We start from the raw sequence: 18,161 nt of genomic DNA on the forward strand, positions 1-18,161 counted from the left end.
ATCTGCATTTCGGAGGAACCGAGACCACCTTCCCCAGTTCCGGGAGCCCCTGAACCCCTATATTCAGGACCGGAACTCCCCTGAACCCCCAGTTCCCGTGCACCAGGATCCCCTGTATCCCCTTATCCAGCACCGGCTGAACCCCTTCATCCAGCACCAATGTCCCCCGCACCCCCTTTCCCGACTCTCTCCCTCTCGGAGACCCCAGTCCCCTTTTTCCTTGTCCTCGGGACCCCCTGGACCCCTTTCCTGCCTTTCCCAGGCCCCGCCCTCCACTTTCCTCAACCCGTGCACCCCCTTTCCTGGGCACAGGGACCCCCTGGACCCCCCATTGCCTTCACCCCTCTTTCCTTCACCCCAGGACCCCCTAAACCCCTATTCCTGGGTATGAGGATCCCTCCCGCACTCCTTTATTCTGTACTGAGACCCCTTCCTGAACATCCTTCACATCTACTGGGACCCCCTGCACCCTTTTCTCGGGCATCCCGCACTTCCCAGACCCCCGACCCGCCCTTTTCCTTCACCTTTTTACCCCCAGATCTCCCAAATTTCCGTGTCTCCCCAGTTCTTCACTCCCAGCGCTTTCTTAAGGAGGGTTGCAGGGGGTCCCAGGTGATTCTCAGAGGGCTCCAGGGGGGTCGCAGCCGGGACCAAGAGGAATTCTCTGGAATTCTCACGTCCCCTCCCCCCCCCGCGCTCTCTCGGTCTCTTTCACTTCCGCGTTCCAACCTGTGAGACCGGGATCTACGCGGCGGCCTGTGAAGTCACTGTGAGATCGAGCTGCCATTGGCGGACAGGAAATAGCAGCGCCAATGGCGGGGCATGGGGCGGCTCTGTGGGCGGGGCCAGAGCTGGGTCGAGTTCGGGCGGGCTCGAAGCGGAGCAGCGCCATGGCTCCAGCGCTGGGGTTGCCGTTGGGGGCCCCAGGGAACGCGACGAAAGGTGAGTGGGACCCTTGAAATCACGACCCCCCCTGAACGTCCGTTTCCGGGCACTAGGAAACCCCTAAACCTTCATTCCATGGCAGGGGAACGCCCGGAATCCGCATTTTGGGTCCTGTGACCCCCCCTTAATCCCCTTCCCCAGCACCGAGCCCCCCCTGTATCCCCATTTCTGGGCACGGGGCCTCTCTTGAGCACCAATTTCCGGGCACCGGGACACCCCTGAAGCCCCTCATCTGGCACCAGGACCCCCTTAAACCCTCATTCCTGGGGATCAGGATCCCTTTGAACCCCGAATCGCGGACCGGCAAACGCCCTGAACTTCCATTTCCGGGCACCGGGAACCCCCTTAACCTTCATCCTCGGGTACGGGAAAGCGCCCCCCCATCGCCTATTTTGGGTCCTGTGACCCCCCCATCCCCTTCCCCGGTATCAGGACCCCCCTGTACCCCCATTTCTGGGTACGGGGACCCTCTTGAGCACCAATTTCCGGGCACCGGGATCCCCCTGTACCTCCTTATCTGGCACTGGCACCCCCATGAACCCCCATTCCTGGGGATCAGGATCCCTTTGAACCCCGAATCGCGGATCGGGAACCCCCCTGAACTTCCATTTCCAGGCACTGGGAACCTCCTAAACTTTATTCCCGGGTACGGGAAACACTCCAACGCCCCATTTTGGGACCTGTGACCCCCCCAAGCCCTTTCCCGGTATCAGGACCCCCCTGTACCCCCTTAACTGGCATCAGCACTTCCCTGAAGCCCCATTCCTGGGGAGCAGGATCCCTTTGAACCCCGAATTGCAGACCAGGAACCCCCCTGAACCCCCCTTCCTGGGCACCGGGAACCCCCTAAACTTTCATTCCCGGGCAGGGAAACTCCCCTGAATCCCCTGTTTGGGTCCTGTGACCCCCCCATACCCTTCCCCAGCACCAGGACCCCCCTGGAACCCCTTATCTGGCACCGGAACCCCCCTGAATCCTCATCCATGGGGATCAGGATTCTTTTAAACCCCGAATCGCAGCATGGGAGCCCTTCTGACCCCCATTCCTGGGCGCTGGGACATCCCTGAATCTCCATTTCCGGGACTGCAACCCCCCTGCACCTCCTTTTCCGGCATCCCGCTTTTCCCAGACCCCATTCCCGCCCTTTTCCTTGACTTTTGGACCCCCGAGATCTCCCAGCTTTCCATGTCTGCCCCGTTTTCCACTCCCGCCACTTCTCGAAACGGGGTCCCAGAGGGTCCCCGGCATCCCAGGGCTCTCACGAAGGTCGCATCGGGGATCCAGTAGGATCCAGATGAAGTCCCTGGAATTCCCCCTTTTCCCTCGACCCCTCCCCCACCGCTCTCCCTCGGCCTCTTTCTCATCTCCCAGGCTGCGCCTCAGGGATCCTCTCTCCCATCTCCAGATCCCCCTTTCCCGTGAACCAGGGACCCCCTGGCCCCCCATTCCTGTCTTTCCCAGCTCCCAGACCCCCCTTTACCTCAACACCGGGGATCTCTGAACCCTCTTTCCTGGGGACAGGGACCCCCTGGATCCCCCATCCTGCCTCTCCCAGTCCTTTCCTTGAACCTTAGACCCTTCCCAGCTCTCCTGGCTCTCCCCGTTCTGCTTCCTGCCCCCTCAATCTCTGCAACCCCCCAGTTCTTCACCCCCTGCTCCTCCTGCAGGGGGTTCCGGGGGTCCAGGAAGGTCCCTGGGGGGTCGTGGAGGGTCCCAGGGGGGATTCTGGTCTCTGGGATGCCCCTGAATTTCCAGTCTTGGGCACTGGGACCCCCCTGCACTCCCTTATCCCGTACCATTTCCCTCCTGCACCCCCTTTCCCATCTATCCCGCCTTTCCCTTTTCCAGACTCCCCTTTTCCTTGACCCTGAGACCCCCTGGACTCCCATTCCTGATTTTTTTAGCCCCCAGCTCCCTGTTTCCTCTGCATCAAAGATCCCCTGAGACTCCCATTCCATCCATCCCGGGTCTCCCTGCCTTGTGACTCCTCTTTCCTTGGCACTGGGGTCCCCTGGACTTTTTTCCTGGGCACAAGAATCCCTTGAAACCCCCATCCCACCTCTCCCAATCCTTGTATTCCCCTTTCCTTGACACTGGGAGTCCCCTGAGCCCCCGTTCCTGGACACTGGGTCCCCATGCACCCCATTCCCGGCTCTCCCAGTTCCTCTTTCATTGATCCTTGACTCACTCAACCCCCCCAAATCTCCGTGTCCCCCCAGTTCTCCACTCCCTGCGTTACAAGCACGTGGCCGTGTCGGAGCCCAGCCCAGGGATCCCCCAGTACATGGTCACGGGGTTTGTGGATGGGATCCCCTTCGAGCGCTACGACAGCGAGCGGGGCCGGGCGGTGCCACTGACACAGTGGATAAAGGATGGAGCCGAGCTGGGATATTGGGATAGGATGACTGAGACCTGCAAGAGGAACCAGCACATGGATGCCAGGAACCTGGAGACACTGCGGGACCGGTACAACCAGAGCAGGGGTGAGTGGGGGGATCTGTGGGGCTGGGGTGGGAACTGTGGACCTGGGATTTATGGGGCTGGGATAGATCTATGGGTTGGGCTGGGGATCCATGCGACTGAGATGGGATCCATGGGGCTGAGGTGTGGATCCATAGGGCTTGAATGTGAATTCACAGGGCACCAAAAAGGCTGAGATGGGGATCCATTAGGCAGGTATGGAATATCTTGTGATCCATCGGTGTGAATGGGGATCCATGTGTTTGGGATATGGATCCATGGGGTTGGGATGGGATCTCTGGGGTTGGGTTGGGATCTGTGGGTTAGAATGGGGCTCCATGGGGCTGGGATGAGGCTCTGTGGGTTTCCATCAGACTCTGGGGCTCCATAGGGCTGTAATGGGGCTCTGTGGGGCTGGGACCCAATTCCATGGGTCTCTGTGGGTACAATCCCCCCAGGTCTCCACACATTGTTGCAAGTTTACGGCTGTGACCTCTGGTCTGACGGGCGAGTCCGTGGATCCTACCGGAGTGGCTACGACAGGTGGGATTACATCTCCTTTGACCTGGGATCCAGGAGATTCGTGGCAGCCGACAGCACTGCTGAGATCACCAGGAGGCGCTGGAAACGTAAAACGAACGAGGTCGAGAGTTTGACGAATTACCTGGAGCATGAATGCCCAAAATGGCTCCAGAAATACGTCAAATATGGGCAGAAGGAGCTGGACCGCAAAGGTGGGAGCAGAATTCTTGAGGGAATGTGGGATTTTGGAATGGAGGACTTGGAAACATGGGAATTCCTGTGGGAATTCCATGGGCAGATCTCACCTCCATCCCATTCCCATAGAATTTCATGGGTAGAGCTCACCCCCATCCCATTTCCATGAATTCCATGGGCATATCTCACCCCCATCCTATTACAGTGGGATTTCCATGGGCAGATCTCACCCCCATCCCATTCCAATGGGAATTCCATGGATGTTTCTCACCGTTATCCCATTCCAGAGCCCCCTGATGTCCATGTGTCTGGAAAAGAGGAACACGGGACGCTGATCTTGTCCTGCCATGCGTACGGATTCTACCCCAGCTCCATTGACATCAACTGGATGAAGGGGGATGAAATCTGGGATCAGGAGACGGAGTGGGATGGGATCGTTCCCAACAGCGACGGCACCTTCCACACCTGGGCCAGGATCAAGGCACGGCCGGAGGAGCGGGAGCAGTACCGGTGCCGGGTGGAGCATCCCGGAATGTCTGAGCCTGGGATCTACGCTTGGAGTGAGGCTGGGAATGTGGAATGTGGGAATTGGGAATTTGGAATGCCCAACTGGGGATTCTCCTCCCCCTGCTCACCATCCCGTTTTTCCCAGAGCCAACAGCTGGCAGGAATCTCACCGTGGTGGTCGCTGTGTCCATCATCGCTGCCGTCCTCATCCTCATTGTCCTCATTGGATTCATTGTCTGGAAGCGCCAATCTGGTAACACACGGGATGGGGGCTGGGAAGGGGCATGGATCCACCTGGCACTGTTCTGGGAATCCTGTGCCACCAATGCTGATCCCACTGTTTTTCCACAGGGAGGAGGGACAGGAATGAATACAGCATGGCAGCCAGTGAGTACCAGTGGTGGATCCAGCTCTGGATCCCCTCTGTGCAGATCCCAGGATGGATCCTGGGGTTAATCCTGGTGTGTGATCCGTGCTAGAATCTCATGGATTTTCTCTTTCTGCAGGAAATGATGTGGGAACAATGGCTTGACCGCAGGTACAGAGAGGGATGAGGGTGGGATTCCAGAGAGGGATCAGGGCAGGATTGGATAGATTGGGATCAGGGAGGGACTCTGGATCAGAGCAGGGGTCCAGAGCAGGATCAGATGGAATTGTGGAGTGGGATCGGGGCTGGATTCTGGAGCGGGATCAGCTGGGATGGATGAAACAGGATTGGTTGGAATTCCAGAAAGGAATTGGGGCAGGATGGGTAGGGCGAGATTGCGTGGAATAGATGGAGCAGGATTGGTGTGGGATGGATGAAGTGGGATCAGGGAGGTCTTCCAGAGCAGGATGAGTTGGATGGATAGAGCAAGTTTGGGACAGGATCAGGTGGAATTCCGGAGCAGCTCCCGCTCTCCATGGGCTCCAGCAAGGTCCATCCTGTGGGATGGGGACAGGGAAAGGGTGACACCGTGACCCTCTCTTATCCTGGCAGGAATCACTGCCTGAGCAATCCCCAGAGCTGGATCCGGCCCCTTCCTGTGGTAGTCGATTTGGCTGAGATGGACTGGGATTTAGCCCAAATTCCCTATAAAGAAAGCACAAATTTAAGACCTTGGGAGGCAGGCTGTTAAAAAGCAAGGCCTTAGACATTAGGTCTGGTCCCTGCCCTGCAGATGCAGAGGCTTTAGCCTAAAACCATGGGATTTGTAAGGACATGTCAGGCATGCCTAGGCACGTTCCTAATTCTCATTTGTCTTTGGACCTTTGCCCTCGGGTATCCCTGTGTATATCCCTCCCCCTGGTCTTTGGATGCAGCCTCTCAGATCACATGTTCAAAGATGGATGAAAAGGATATCACAGGCACCATCATTCCCATCCCACTTATTATTATTATTATTATTATTATTATTACTAGCCACGCTGTAACCCGGTCAGGCTGGTGAAGTTGTCACAAAGGGAAAACCCCCATTGCATTACAACAGGCAGCCATATCAGATTCCACATGTTCCAGGTTAAATTCACGTGAAGGGGAAGCTGGATTTACAGAGATATCTAATGGCTTTAGGTTCCATGTTGCAGAAGCTCCAGAATTCCATCCTGCTATCCAGACCCATAGGACTGGACACACCTGCACATCCCTTCCAGCCTGGACACTGGGTCTATGTGAAGTGGTGGGACAGTGATCCTCTACAAGCCAAGTGGAGAGGACCATTCCAAGTCCTGCTGACCACCCTCACCTCAGTCAAAGTTGCTGGCAAAGGACCTTGGATTCACTGCTCCAGAGTTAAGGGTTCTGCTCCTGAAACAACTGAAAATAGAGACTGATGCAGATGAAAACATTTTTTAAATTAATCCTGTGCCTAAAGAACTGTTCATAATAATCCTGATTCTTCTTTGCATGATAGCCAACTGTGCAAGACATTACTACTGTTAAGATATTTACTGTTAGATATTTATATATTATTAGATATTTATCTGTTGTTAGATGTTTACTGTTGTTTGATATTTGTCTATTAGATATTTATTTACTGTTAGATATTTACTGTTGTTACATATTTATCTATTTATTGGGGGTTAGGTTTCTTTTCTTTTGTTCCTTCTTACCTATAGAATTTTTCCCATGAATTGCTAGAAAATTCTAACTGCAGCTACTGGTTAGTGCTTTAGAAAACAAAAGGTTGGCCTGGCCCAGGTAAAAAGGAGGGCGGGGGTGGGCAGCTACTCAAGGCTTTGGGTTTTGGAAGACACGTTTGGAGCTGCTCTTGCTCAAGGAGAGGAAGTCCCCATGACCCAGCACAGAGCTGCTGCTCCTTCTCCTCTGGGGTGAGCCTCTGCTCGTAAGAGCAGCCACTGACCTAAGGCCTTATTAACCCCTTCCTCACTAAAAGAGGCACCGATCACCCTCTGCTCACACCCAGCTGCCGCTGCCCGCTGCTCCTTCAGCGCTGCTCTGAGTTTCTCTGCGCTGAAGCCCCGCCCTGCCCTGCCCTGCTGGGACGTCCTGAGGTTCCAACTCCTGCCGAAAAATTGCCTGATACATCTCATCCACCAGCCCAACATCTTTTGTTCATTCCTGCTGTTCTAGCTTAGTGCTTTTCAGAGTCCTGCAGGGGCACTGGGATTGACTGCCCCAGGGCTTTGAGAAGCAAATCCTCTCCTCCATCCTTTCCCAGCTCGGCCAGAAATGCTGTCACAGGCTCCCTGGTTCTGTTTATTATTAATTCCACAGTTGTTGTTTTCTTGCCTTGTTATACATACCAGTAAGAAACTGTTATTCCTATCTCATATCTTCAATTAAAACCCCCTTAATTTCAAAATTATAGTAATTCAGAGGGAGGGGGATTTACATTCTCCAGTCCGAGGGAGAGTCCTGCCTTCCCTAGCAAACACATGTCTTTCAAACTGAAAGAAATTTTGGTGCCCAATATTCTCTGCGGAGAACTTTGTTTGTGTTTCCAGGCCAATGGCGGCTCGGGCCCGGGCCCGTTCCAGGGCTGTTCCTCATCTCCGCCTTTGCCCTCCCACAGCCCGGGGGGCCCTGAGAGCGCGGGCCGAGGCTGGGCCGTGTGCAGAGCCCGGCCCTCGCTGCCATTGGCTGATTGTGCCAATGTCACTCCTGGTTGTCGCGCGCTGATTGGGCAGAGCGGGGACAAGCCCCGCCCATTAGGCGGGGTGCAGCAAAGGCGCCATTGTCGGACAGTTTGTGCGGGCCCGGCAGCGGCGGCAGCTGCCCAAGTCCGGTGAAGCCGCGGTGGAGCTCGGAGGCGGCCCCAGCGCAGGTGGGAGCCGCGCTCGGTTGTGCGGGGGCTCGGGGCTCGCTGCGGGCCGAGGGGGCGGCAGGGGGCTCTGGCGGGTTGGTTGTGCCGGTGCCGGCCCGTGTTGGCGCTGGGCTGAGGGCGCTGCGGGAGCGGCTGCCCGCGGTCTCCTTCCCGCTGGGGCCTCGGCAGGAGCCGGTGCCGGAGCAGCGCTGGCTCGTCCCGGTTGCTGTGGGTGGCACAGAGGTGTCTGCCCTGTGCCCGGGGCTGTGCGGGAAAATTCCCGTGGCCAGAGGTTTGTGTGCATAAAGGAGACAGAGGAGTCCTGTAAAAGTGACTTCGTTCATGAACAAAGAGAGAGGCCATGCGGCATTTGCCATGCGGTCTCTCCAGTTGTTGTAGTACGCAGTCTCCTTTTTATTCTCATTTTCCCGGCTGCATTCCCCCTCTCCCTTTCGCCACCGACTGAGGTACTTTGAAGGCTCAGACTTCCCGATCCGACTACTGCATGTCCTCGTTAATATGTACCTCTCCTTTTGTATAACATCCGATATTCATGGCTTTGTTAAGTGTTTCTCCTTCTCGAAGGTCAGGCACTGAGCAGGATCTTGGCTGAGCAGCTGTCTCTGGAAATTAGTAACAGTTTCTGAAAACGATGGTTTCTCCCATTACTTCCTTTTATACAAATCCCTGGCCCTATCTCCAGGCATATTCATCTTACTCTACTCAAATCCTCTTCTTATTTTCTCAGTAATTATCTTTACTGACTTTAATGTCCATTGGCTTAGTCTCTTTTCCTGGATCCTCTTTGGTTTGGGATTATTCTCAGTGACCTCACTGCCTGTCCTTTTGTAGCCGTTTCTGGATCAGGAGGCCTGGCTGCCACCTGCGTCCCCTTGCTCACCTGCTGAATGAGCTGCACTCAGCAAGGTGTCGTGCATGGTAAAAAGAAGAGTTGCTGCAACACATCAGAGGAGGAACTGCATTCGTTTAACCCATGGCGCCCCAAAAACTTGTCTAATTCTCATCCTTTCTACATTTCTACCAGAATATGAGCTAATTTCTACTTTCCTTTGTTATCTATTTCACCAGTTTTCCGTTATTATCTGTTTGCAAATAGCAGTTTGAATAATCTAATTTTCCACAAATGTCGCCTTCATCTTTGGCGTGGTTTGGTTGTCATGAAGGTCAGGAGCTGGGTCTGCCTGCTTCATTATTATTTCGAGGACATCTTGTAATCTAGTCCTATAGTTCGAATGATAAATGGGTATTTTCCCCAGCAGTGTTAATCTGCGTTTCTAAAGCTCTTCTGACTGCCTGGAACCAAAGGTTCTCTTCCAGAGCAGGCATTTCCTGACTCACATGTGGCCCCCCACAATCTGCTTTTTACTTGATATCTTTAGTGTTAGAGAGTCAAGGCATTACTTGATTCTGGGCAGGATGTGCAACAGAAATAATTTCATCCACACATAAGTGCCCGGGTGTGCAGAGAAAATCATTCCATGACACGTGAGTTTTACTGGATTTTTCCTGAACTTTATACAGTCTTAAACCCTTTGGAATCCGTTGGTTTAGTGTTCATTGCTTCTACGTTGGATAGTTCTTAATATCTGGTATCCTATTGGCCCCGTATTACTTTTCCTCTGATGTTAATTAGGTCCACATTTCTGGATTTCCTTCTCAGCCTTTTCCAGACCAGGTGCCTCCATGTATGCCGGGGGCAGTGTCTGGAGTGGGTGTTCCTTGATGTTTGCTAATGTTTCCTTGATGTTTGTTAGCCTTGTGGGTATCTTTTGGGCTATTCCCAGTCTGTTGAGATGTTAAACTCACGTTCATTTAGTGTAACATCCCTTTAAAAACACACTTAATAATTCCTTTCTCCAAGACAAATGCAAATCAAGCCTGCCTAGAGAAATAATTCTGAAAACATTTTTCAACTTGGTGTATTTTCTGACCATGGAATCCCCGGCAGCCCAGTGTGTGAGTGTAACTGAGGGGCAGAGTGGAATTGTGCCGTTGTCTTCCCCAGCAGCTGTGGCAGTGCAGGCACAGAAAGCAGCGAAGCTGCAGCAGTGGCAGCAAGGATTGGCCCCAGTGTGTGGAGATGCCAAAGGAGGGTGCCCAGGCAGAGGATTTCAGCAGAGGATCTGTGGGCAGACCCAGGGGCTTGGCCCGATGTGGAGCCCTGGCTGCTGCTGCGTTGCCTTCAGTGCAGGGTCAGTGGTGCCCTCCCATGCTGCTCCTGCAGCCGGGAATTCCAAATCTCCGGTGCTTGAGAGCCCCTGAGCCCAGGGTGAGGGGTCCCCCCGTGTTGAGCTGTGCTGGCGGCTGTTTCTGTGCTCAGGGACTCTTGGAATGGGCCACGGCACTTGGCCACCAGTGGTGCTTCTTTGCACTCCTTAGGCAGGACCCAATGTCCTGGGTGGATGTTGTGAACAGCAAAGTGCCAAGGCAGGCTCTGTGCCAGCCCAGCTTCCTGTGGCAGAGATTTCACAAGAGACAGGATTCTGGCCACAGACTGCTTGAAATATACATCCCTTATCTCCACCCCGCACTAGGTGGAGAATTCCCAGGGTAAGGAATTGCAAAGATCACTTCCAAGGGAGATAATTGAATATCTGCCCTGGGTCTGGCTCTTATTCTTGCCCAAGCCAATGGCAAAAGCTGTATCCATTGCATCTTGGTTTCTATCACCAGCTTCCAAAGGAGTTTCTTTATTTCCCCATTCATTCTTTCTACCTGCCCTGAGCTCTGGGGGTGCCAGGGCTTGTGGAGGTCCCATTGTATTCCTAAAGTAGCCATAACCCCCTGAAGGATCTTTGCTGTAAAAAGAGTTCCCCATCTGAGAGTCTGTTTTTTCCACAATCCTTTATCTTGGAGTTGTTTTAGAAGTACCTTAATAAACGATCCAGTGGTTGCTGAAGAATGTCACAGTGTTAGCTGGCTTACACTGGGCAGTGAATTTGGCCACTGCTAAGAGAAGTGGCCTGGCATAATAGACAGGCCCCCAGAGAGCAGAGATAGGCTGGAACTCATTGGGTTACATCCTTGTCTGTCTTCAATTCTGCCCTAAGCTGCAGGGGCTATTGGTCAGAGGGCTGAGCAGCCTAAACTTGGAACCAATCACAGGCGCTTACCTGGGAACATTAAGAAAGATATTTAAGAAAAAGTCAGAAAAATAAAGAGGACTTTTTCATAAGGATCAGAGAGTGCTGTGTTTTCTCTCTCAAGTACAGCAGCAGTCGACTCAACAGAAGAAGTCAGAATTGCGTTTGCCACCCTGTTAGCTGCCATGCTGTCACCAGCAGATATTTGAGCCTTCCTGCTCAGGGCATTTCAGTCACAGGCTCTTCCAAGCACACCCAGCTCTGCCGGTTGAGCTGACCATGCAGGCGGTAACCTGAGCTTGGTCTAATTCCCTTTCCTTCATCAGAGCATGTCTTGGAACTCTTTTCCCTTCTCCTGCCCTTGCAGACCCATCCATAAACACATTTTATCCCGCAGGCCAGGGAATGTCTCTTAAATCTCTCCCAGCCTGGCTCTGGAGCTCTGTCACTTGAATGCAGTCATGGGTTTGTTCCCAGCCCCCTGTGCAGGCAGTTCAAACAGGAGCTTGGGTTAAACCCTTGCCCTGTCCTCAATTCTAAATCCTCCTGTGCCACTGAACAAGTTTCATTCTGTAATCACCGAGCACTGCTCATCCATGTAGAGGCTCCTTTGGTTATCAAAGCTTTCACTTGGTGCCAGACTTGAACAACAGGAGATCTTTCTGCCATCAGTTTTTGGGCCTCAGGTCCCATTAAAGCTGTGGCTGCACAATTCTGCAGACAATGAGACCACTCTGGCCACTGGGCTAAACATTTTAGCATGAGAATTCCTTTGGCATCCACATCCAATTCAAATTTTTTTTCTGAGTCTGGTAGAGCCATGGCTGCAGCATCAATCATTTGTTTATTTCATTATCTTAAGTTTTGTTCCATTTCTTGTATCCATACCACAGCATTGAGGCTATCTGGTGTTTAAAAGTCACAAAGTGTTCTGGCTAGAACAGAGAATCCTCAATCCAGATCCTGCAATTTCCTATTAGTCGTCATACTTCTTGCAACTCCTTTTTAATCCTGGGTTATTTCTGAGCTTCCCTGGTCTCTCTCTGGGTCAATACACCAGAAGCCTGCAGTCAAAATATGTCCCAAATATTTTACCTTTTTCTCCACCATTTGCCCTTTTATCAAATATTTAAAGATGCCTTTTATCCTGAACATTCAGCCATTTCACAGAGGCTTCTTCTACCACTTCTTGTCCTCCTGATTACAGCAAGTCATCCACATCCTGCATTAACCCAATCCCTGGGGGTGGGGTAAATTCTTGTGATATTTTCTGCAAGGCTTGCCCCAATAAGGCTGGTGCTTCCGTGCATCCCTGCAGAAGGACCGTCCATGTCTTTCTCATTTTCCCTTCTATCTCTTGTTCCCACTCAAAGGCAAAATCCAGTTTACCATCCTGTGTAAGTGGGCATCCCCAGAAAGCATCTTTGCCATCAAGTCCTGAATGGTGGCAGTGTGAGGAGGGCACCTGGTTCAAGATGGTATAAGGATGTGAGAGCCCCTAGGTGCTTGGGTCTTAATATGCACTCCACTTTTGTACAGCTAGTGATATTCATGGCTCTGTTAAGTCTTTGTTCTTCTGGGAGTTCATGAATTGAGCAGGAGCTTGGCTGAGCAGCAGTCTGTGTGGTCAATTAATAACATTTTCTGACCCTGATGGCTTCTGCTGTCCCTTCCTTATGTCCACGTCCCCGGCCCTGTGTCCAAGCGGATTCGCAGCATGTGTTTGTAGAGACCCTTTGCTGTTGTTCCTTGCATGGGGGTCCCCCGTTTTGGGGCCATCCCCCCTGGAGCAGGGTGTCCCGGCTTGGTGCAGCCCCGCCCCTCGGGCAGCGCTGAGCCAATGAGAGCGCGCGGCGGTGATGACGCAGCAGTGTCCAGGCAGAGCCGCAGCTCCCAGCGTTGCCCACCTGGAGCCACCTGCGCCCGGCCCGGGCCCCAGCGCCCCCCTGGATGGGAATTTGGGGAGGTGGGAGGGGGGGAGCGCCAAGGCCGGGCCCCCCCGCGCTGTGGTGGCGGCAGCGGCTGCAGTGGGGAGCGAGTGCGGGCGGGAGCGGCCGAGAGCCCAGCGCTGCCCCAGCCCGAGATGCCCCAGCTCCATCGCTGCCCCTGCGCTGGGATGCTGTGGGTTTGGGGGGAAGAGGGAGCCGGCAATGGAGCAGGAGAAGGGAAGGCGAAGCAGGGTTGAAGAACAAGATGATCAAACGCTGCACGTGGGAGGAGAAGTTGGGATTGTGGAGGGGAAAGAGGAATAATGGGAGGAAGAGGAGTGTGAGGAAGAGCAAGGATACAGGAAGAGGAGGAACAGAAACAGGAAGCACCACAAGTTTCCACCCCTCCCTGTGTCTGGAGCCTCTCCCCCAGTCCCAGGAGCATTGCTCCCCCCCCACATTCAGCAGGTGGCCGAAGAGGGGGATTCATGATTTTCAGAGGGGCGAATTTTGGCGTTTATCAGCTTTAGTGGGCTAAATGTTGGTGCCTTGGTTTCTTTGCGGGGCCTGAATCTTTTTATTTTGGAGGTATTTTTGGCTAAATCTTGCTTTTGGGAGAGTTTTTGATTTGTGTCTTTATGCTTGGATAATTTTTGGATTGCATTGTTGTATTTTGCAGGGTCTTACAGACAGAAGATGCTCAATGACTTCCTGAATTGCACTTTGGAAGGAGGAACCGTCAGCCCAAGGTGCTCTCTTGTGTTTTCCCCCAAACCAGGATTTGTCATTCCCAAGGCGTGGGTGGATGGAGGAGGTAGAAAAGCCCTGTAGATCCCTCTCGAGGAGGGGCTGCAAACTGAGCCCAGGGAGCTGCGAGGAGGAAAGACCCTCCCTGAGCCGGGAAGGCGGCCGGAGATCCAGGCAGAGCTCAGAGCTGGTGGAGAAGCCTCCTGGAGGGGAGAAGCCCCACAAGTGCTTGGAATGTGGGAAGGGTTTCAGGTGGAGCTCTGAGCTGATCCGACACCAGAGGATCCACACTGGGGAGAAGCCCTATGAGTGTGGGAAATGCGGGAAGAGCTTCAGGACTATTTCAACTCTGATGAAGCACCAGGTGATCCACACAGGGGAACGGCCCTACACCTGCTTGGAATGTGGGAAGAGCTTTGGATGGATGTCCTACCTGAGAAACCACCAGCGCATTCACAGTGGGGAGAGGCCCTACGAGTGTCCCAAGTGTGGGAAGAGGTTTCAGACCAGCTCCCATCTCCTCCTACATGAGCGGATTCACACAGAGGAGAGGCCCTTCCGCTGCCCCGACTGCGGGAAGGGATTCAACCGCAACTCCCATCTCACTGACCACCGGCGCATCCACACTGGGGAGAGGCCCTACGAGTGTCCTGAGTGTGGGAAGAGCTTCTCAGACAGCTCTAACTTGACCAAACACCAACGGAGGCTCCACTAAGGGAAGCCCTGTGAGTGCCCCGAGTGTGGGAAGAGCTTCGTGCTCTGCTCCAGCTCCATCCCCCATGGGAGGATCGGTGTTGGATGATCCCCAGTGACCCCCGTTGGGCAGAGCCCTGGTGATCCGTGGTCCTGGTGATCCGTGTTGGGAAGACACCTGGCTGAGGGGACTCTGCCTCATCCTGTCTCCCTGTGGGTACCTGGATGAACACAGGGGCAGGAACGTCCATCAGGATCCAAACTGAGATTGGGAATTTCTTGGGGAGAGTGAACTTGTTGACTTTCAACCCTAGGAAATCTTCTTTGTTCAATCCTATCTTCTGGTGGCATTCAGGAATACTGAATGGTCTTGAAGGTCCTTTCCAACCTCAATGAACGTGCAATTTTGATTTTTTATTACTAAAGCGTGTCTTCTGCAGCCAAATCATGATGAACTGGGGCAAAGACCAAGATTTTGGAGACAGTGCAGTGGAAACCCCTCCAGAAAAGGTTCTTCCCTCCCACCCAAGCACATGGATCCTCAGCCAGCATGGACACAGAAATAATTTTCTTTTGGCCTTGATTTGCTTTTCATTTCTCTTCATCCCTTTAAAACATCCAACACTGGCTTGAAAATAAAGACACTGAACTGAGACATGGGTGGGGACAGGGAGACAATGACATGGTGGGGACACAGACATGAAGAGTGACATGGGGACACATGGACATGGAGAGGGACGTGGCCATTCCTGGGGACATGGGGGGACACAGGTATGGATGGAGATGTGGGGGACAGTGACAGGGATGGAAACATGGTGGGGACACAGCCATGGGTGAGGACATGGTGGGATGTGGCCAGTGACATGTGGGGACACGGCCACGGCCGGTGCCATGGGGGGAACTTGCAGGGGCTGTGGGGGATGCTGGCTTGGAGGGAGTTGAGGGTTCCTGGCAGGGACTTGGGGCTCGCTGAGGCCTTTGGGGACCCCAGGCCGAGCGGCTCCGGCTGCGCTGGGAGACCCTGGCGGAGGTTCTGGGGCAGCTGCTCAAGGACCCCCTGCCCTGGAGCCCCAGCCGGGCATTGGGCTCCTGAAAGGGAATGAACGTCCTTGGCCCCAGCAGGGAAATCCCAGCACACCCAGGGTGTCGGGGGCAGGTGAGAGGCCACAACAGGGAGAGGAAAGCCAGACAGAGCTGTCCCCCTCCAAAACTGCACTATGAATCACAATACTTTGGGATTCCACCAGAAAGAAGATTTCAAGAGGTGCCTGAATTGAGGGAAAGGGGGATGGGACCCCCAGAGGTAGCAGGAGGGGCCTGGAAGCCTCAGAAAGAAGCATGAGGTCGGGGTGGTTGAGTGGGGGGCAGTGTAAAAGGGCTGGAAGAGCATGGGAAAAGAGGGGGCTGGTACCCCTAAAGAATTGGTCAGGGCCCTGGGACCGCCAAATTGCATTTAGAGATGTCCCACTCCTCCTCCTTTCTAGTCCTACCTCCTCTCCAGTCCTTCTCCGTCCTTCCTCAGCCCTCCTCCTTCTCCATCCCTTTTCCTCCTCCCCCTGGGCCCAGCACACACCCTTCATCCCCCGGTTTTCCCAACACCATCACATCCTGTGGTAGGAGCTGGGATGGAGCCAGGGCAGGTCGGGCTGGGGCAGCACCGGGCTCTTGGGCCAGCCTGGGCACCCCCCCATGCACCCCCTCCCCAAATTCCCCTGTTTGTTTATTGGGGTCCTGGCACCTTTGGGGTTGGGGCGGTGCCGTGTTGGGGTTCAGGGTCCCCCCAGGGTCCCCCAGAGTAGGGTGAGAATGGGGAGACACGACCATTCCTTGGGGTCCCCATTCCTGATCCATGCTGGGGCCAGTTTTGCGACCCCCCCCCAATCATGGCTCCCCCTGTGGGGTCCCTCCAAGTCCTTCCCCACTGGCTCCCAATAAACAGGACCAGGCAAACTGGGAAGCTTTATTGGGAATACTGGGAGCAGCCGTTCGGGGGCAGAGTGACACCGGGCTGGGGGTCCCCGGGGGGAGCACACACGTTCACCCGAGTCCCGCTGGCCCCCAGACAGGTGAGCTCCCAGCAGCACCAGTAGCACCAGTAGGGCCCCAGCTCCCCCGACACGCCCCATGGCCAGCGCCGGGCGGTGCCGCCAGCCCCAAAGCAGCCGCGCTGTGCCCTGGGGGGGTCCCCGCGGCCCCGCCCCACGCGGCACTGGGAGCACCAGTCCGGACCAGTTGGAAGCGTGGGCGGGTGGCACCAGAACCCACGGAAGTGAGTCCACCACAAGGCGTTTAGAACCCCCAAAATTGGTGGAAATCATCAGGATTCTCCCAAAAAGGAGGTCACATCTGCCCATAAACTAACCGGGAAATCCCCCAAAGCTGTTTATAACCCCCTAAAAGTGGCAGAAAGCAGCAGGATCTTCCCTAATATGGGCTCCCCAAGTCCTTCCCTGTGGGGCCCCACTCCAATGTCAGAGCCTGTTGGAATGTGTAAAATTAGAAGCCTCTCTGAGTCACTCAGAGAAAAGAATGGAGGGATTGTATTAAAGCCTTTAGAGAAATTAAAATATATTAAGCCACACAGACATGAAGTAGAAGGTTAAGTTTTAGTTTTAATTCAGTAGGAATATTATTTAATCACATAGATATGAAGAAGAAGTTTTAGTATTAAATAAGAATATATTTTAAGTGCCTTAAGAGTGTTTAAACCCCTAAAATCGATTTTAAAGTTCAGAAACTTAGCCCCGGACTGTGCTAGGTTACAATGGAAAGATATGCCCAAAATGATGTATTCTGTGACCTCTTCATGAGCTGTGGAAACCAGGTGGGGTAGTGATCCTTGTCTCCATGGGAGATATCCTCTGCTAATGGGCCATCTGTTAAAACCAGGTGGGGCAGTGTTCTTTATCTTTTCCACAACCCATCCTTCCTCCAGGAAGATATCTTCTGTTAATGGGCCATTGAGTGCCCCTGCATGACTGATAAAATTCCATCATCTCATTGGGAGATGCTCCAGCCAGGGGGAGGAGCCAAGCCTTTCCTACCTAGATAAAATCTGAGATTTGGAACACCAAGGCAGCCTTTTTCCATTGAATTCCAGAGGAAAAACCAGACATTTCCATTCCATCACTGAACCTTTGGAGGAAAACTGCACCCTTCTAGAGGACCAGTGCTCAACTGAACAACATCTGTCATCCAGGAGGACTGCAGCCACCATTTAATGGGACTGCTACCAACACCCTGACTGACGGGGTGTCAGGTTGTATTCTGACTCGGTCAGTGTTTTGGGTTTGTTCTTTGTAATACTGTAGTTCCATTTTAATTTTTCCTCGTAAAGAACTGTAATTTCTATTCCCATATCTTTCCCTGAGAGCCCCTTAATTTCAAAATTAAAATAACTTGGAGGGAGGGGGTTTACATTCACCATTTTAAAGAGAGGTTCCTGCCTTTCTTAACAGACCCCTATCTTTCAAACAAAGACAGGAGGTTTTTGGTTCTGAATCCTGGTGTTTGGGAGGTTCTTACAGACATGACATGCCCAGTCCTCCTGAATTCTGGAGATGAACTTGGGCAAGGAGTTTATGGAGCTCTCTTCCTGTTTTTTCCCCAAACCAGGATTTTTCATTCCCAAGGCGTGGGGGGATGGAGGACGGTGAAAAGCCCCATAGATCCCTCATGAGGAGGGGCTGCAAACCCAGCCCAGGGAGCTGCGAGGAGGAAAGACCCTCCCTGAGCCGGGAGGGCGGCCGGAGATCCAGGCAGAGCTCAGAGCTGGTGGAGAAGCCTCCTGGAGGGGAGAAGTCCCACGAGTGCTC

At 53.6% G+C, this 18,161-nt stretch overlaps 2 protein-coding genes across 9 annotated transcripts; both read left to right on the forward strand.

Moving 5' to 3' along the window:
* Nucleotides 1-842: 842 nt before the first annotated feature.
* LOC148217938 (class I histocompatibility antigen, F10 alpha chain-like) lies at nt 843-6,446 on the forward strand. 7 transcript variants are annotated; one of them, XM_088158362.1, is made up of 8 exons: nt 843-942; nt 3,165-3,428; nt 3,864-4,139; nt 4,410-4,682; nt 4,775-4,882; nt 4,981-5,016; nt 5,136-5,167; nt 6,182-6,371. In XM_088158362.1, exons 1-7 carry the CDS (start codon nt 891-893, stop codon nt 5,159-5,161), a joined length of 1,035 nt encoding a protein of 344 aa, XP_088014488.1. In that variant the 5' UTR covers nt 843-890; the 3' UTR covers nt 5,162-5,167; nt 6,182-6,371. The 7 variants fall into 7 exon arrangements, with proteins under 7 accessions (XP_088014488.1, XP_088014489.1, XP_088014490.1 ...); XM_088158363.1 differs by having other exon boundaries at nt 6,196-6,332; XM_088158364.1 differs by lacking the exon at nt 6,182-6,371 and adding an exon at nt 6,128-6,142.
* Nucleotides 6,447-7,792: 1,346 nt separating this feature from the next.
* LOC148217939 (uncharacterized) lies at nt 7,793-14,999 on the forward strand. 2 transcript variants are annotated; one of them, XM_088158286.1, is made up of 2 exons: nt 7,793-7,895; nt 13,586-14,999. In XM_088158286.1, exon 2 carries the CDS (start codon nt 13,712-13,714, stop codon nt 14,366-14,368), a length of 657 nt encoding a protein of 218 aa, XP_088014412.1. In that variant the 5' UTR covers nt 7,793-7,895; nt 13,586-13,711; the 3' UTR covers nt 14,369-14,999. The 2 variants fall into 2 exon arrangements, with proteins under 2 accessions (XP_088014412.1, XP_088014413.1); XM_088158287.1 differs by lacking the exon at nt 7,793-7,895 and adding an exon at nt 13,130-13,494.
* Nucleotides 15,000-18,161: the final 3,162 nt, after the last annotated feature.

This window comes from Sturnus vulgaris, unplaced genomic scaffold (assembly GCF_052056855.1).
Source record: "Sturnus vulgaris isolate bStuVul1 unplaced genomic scaffold, bStuVul1.hap1 Scaffold_198, whole genome shotgun sequence".
Classification (NCBI taxonomy): Eukaryota; Metazoa; Chordata; class Aves; order Passeriformes; family Sturnidae; genus Sturnus; species Sturnus vulgaris.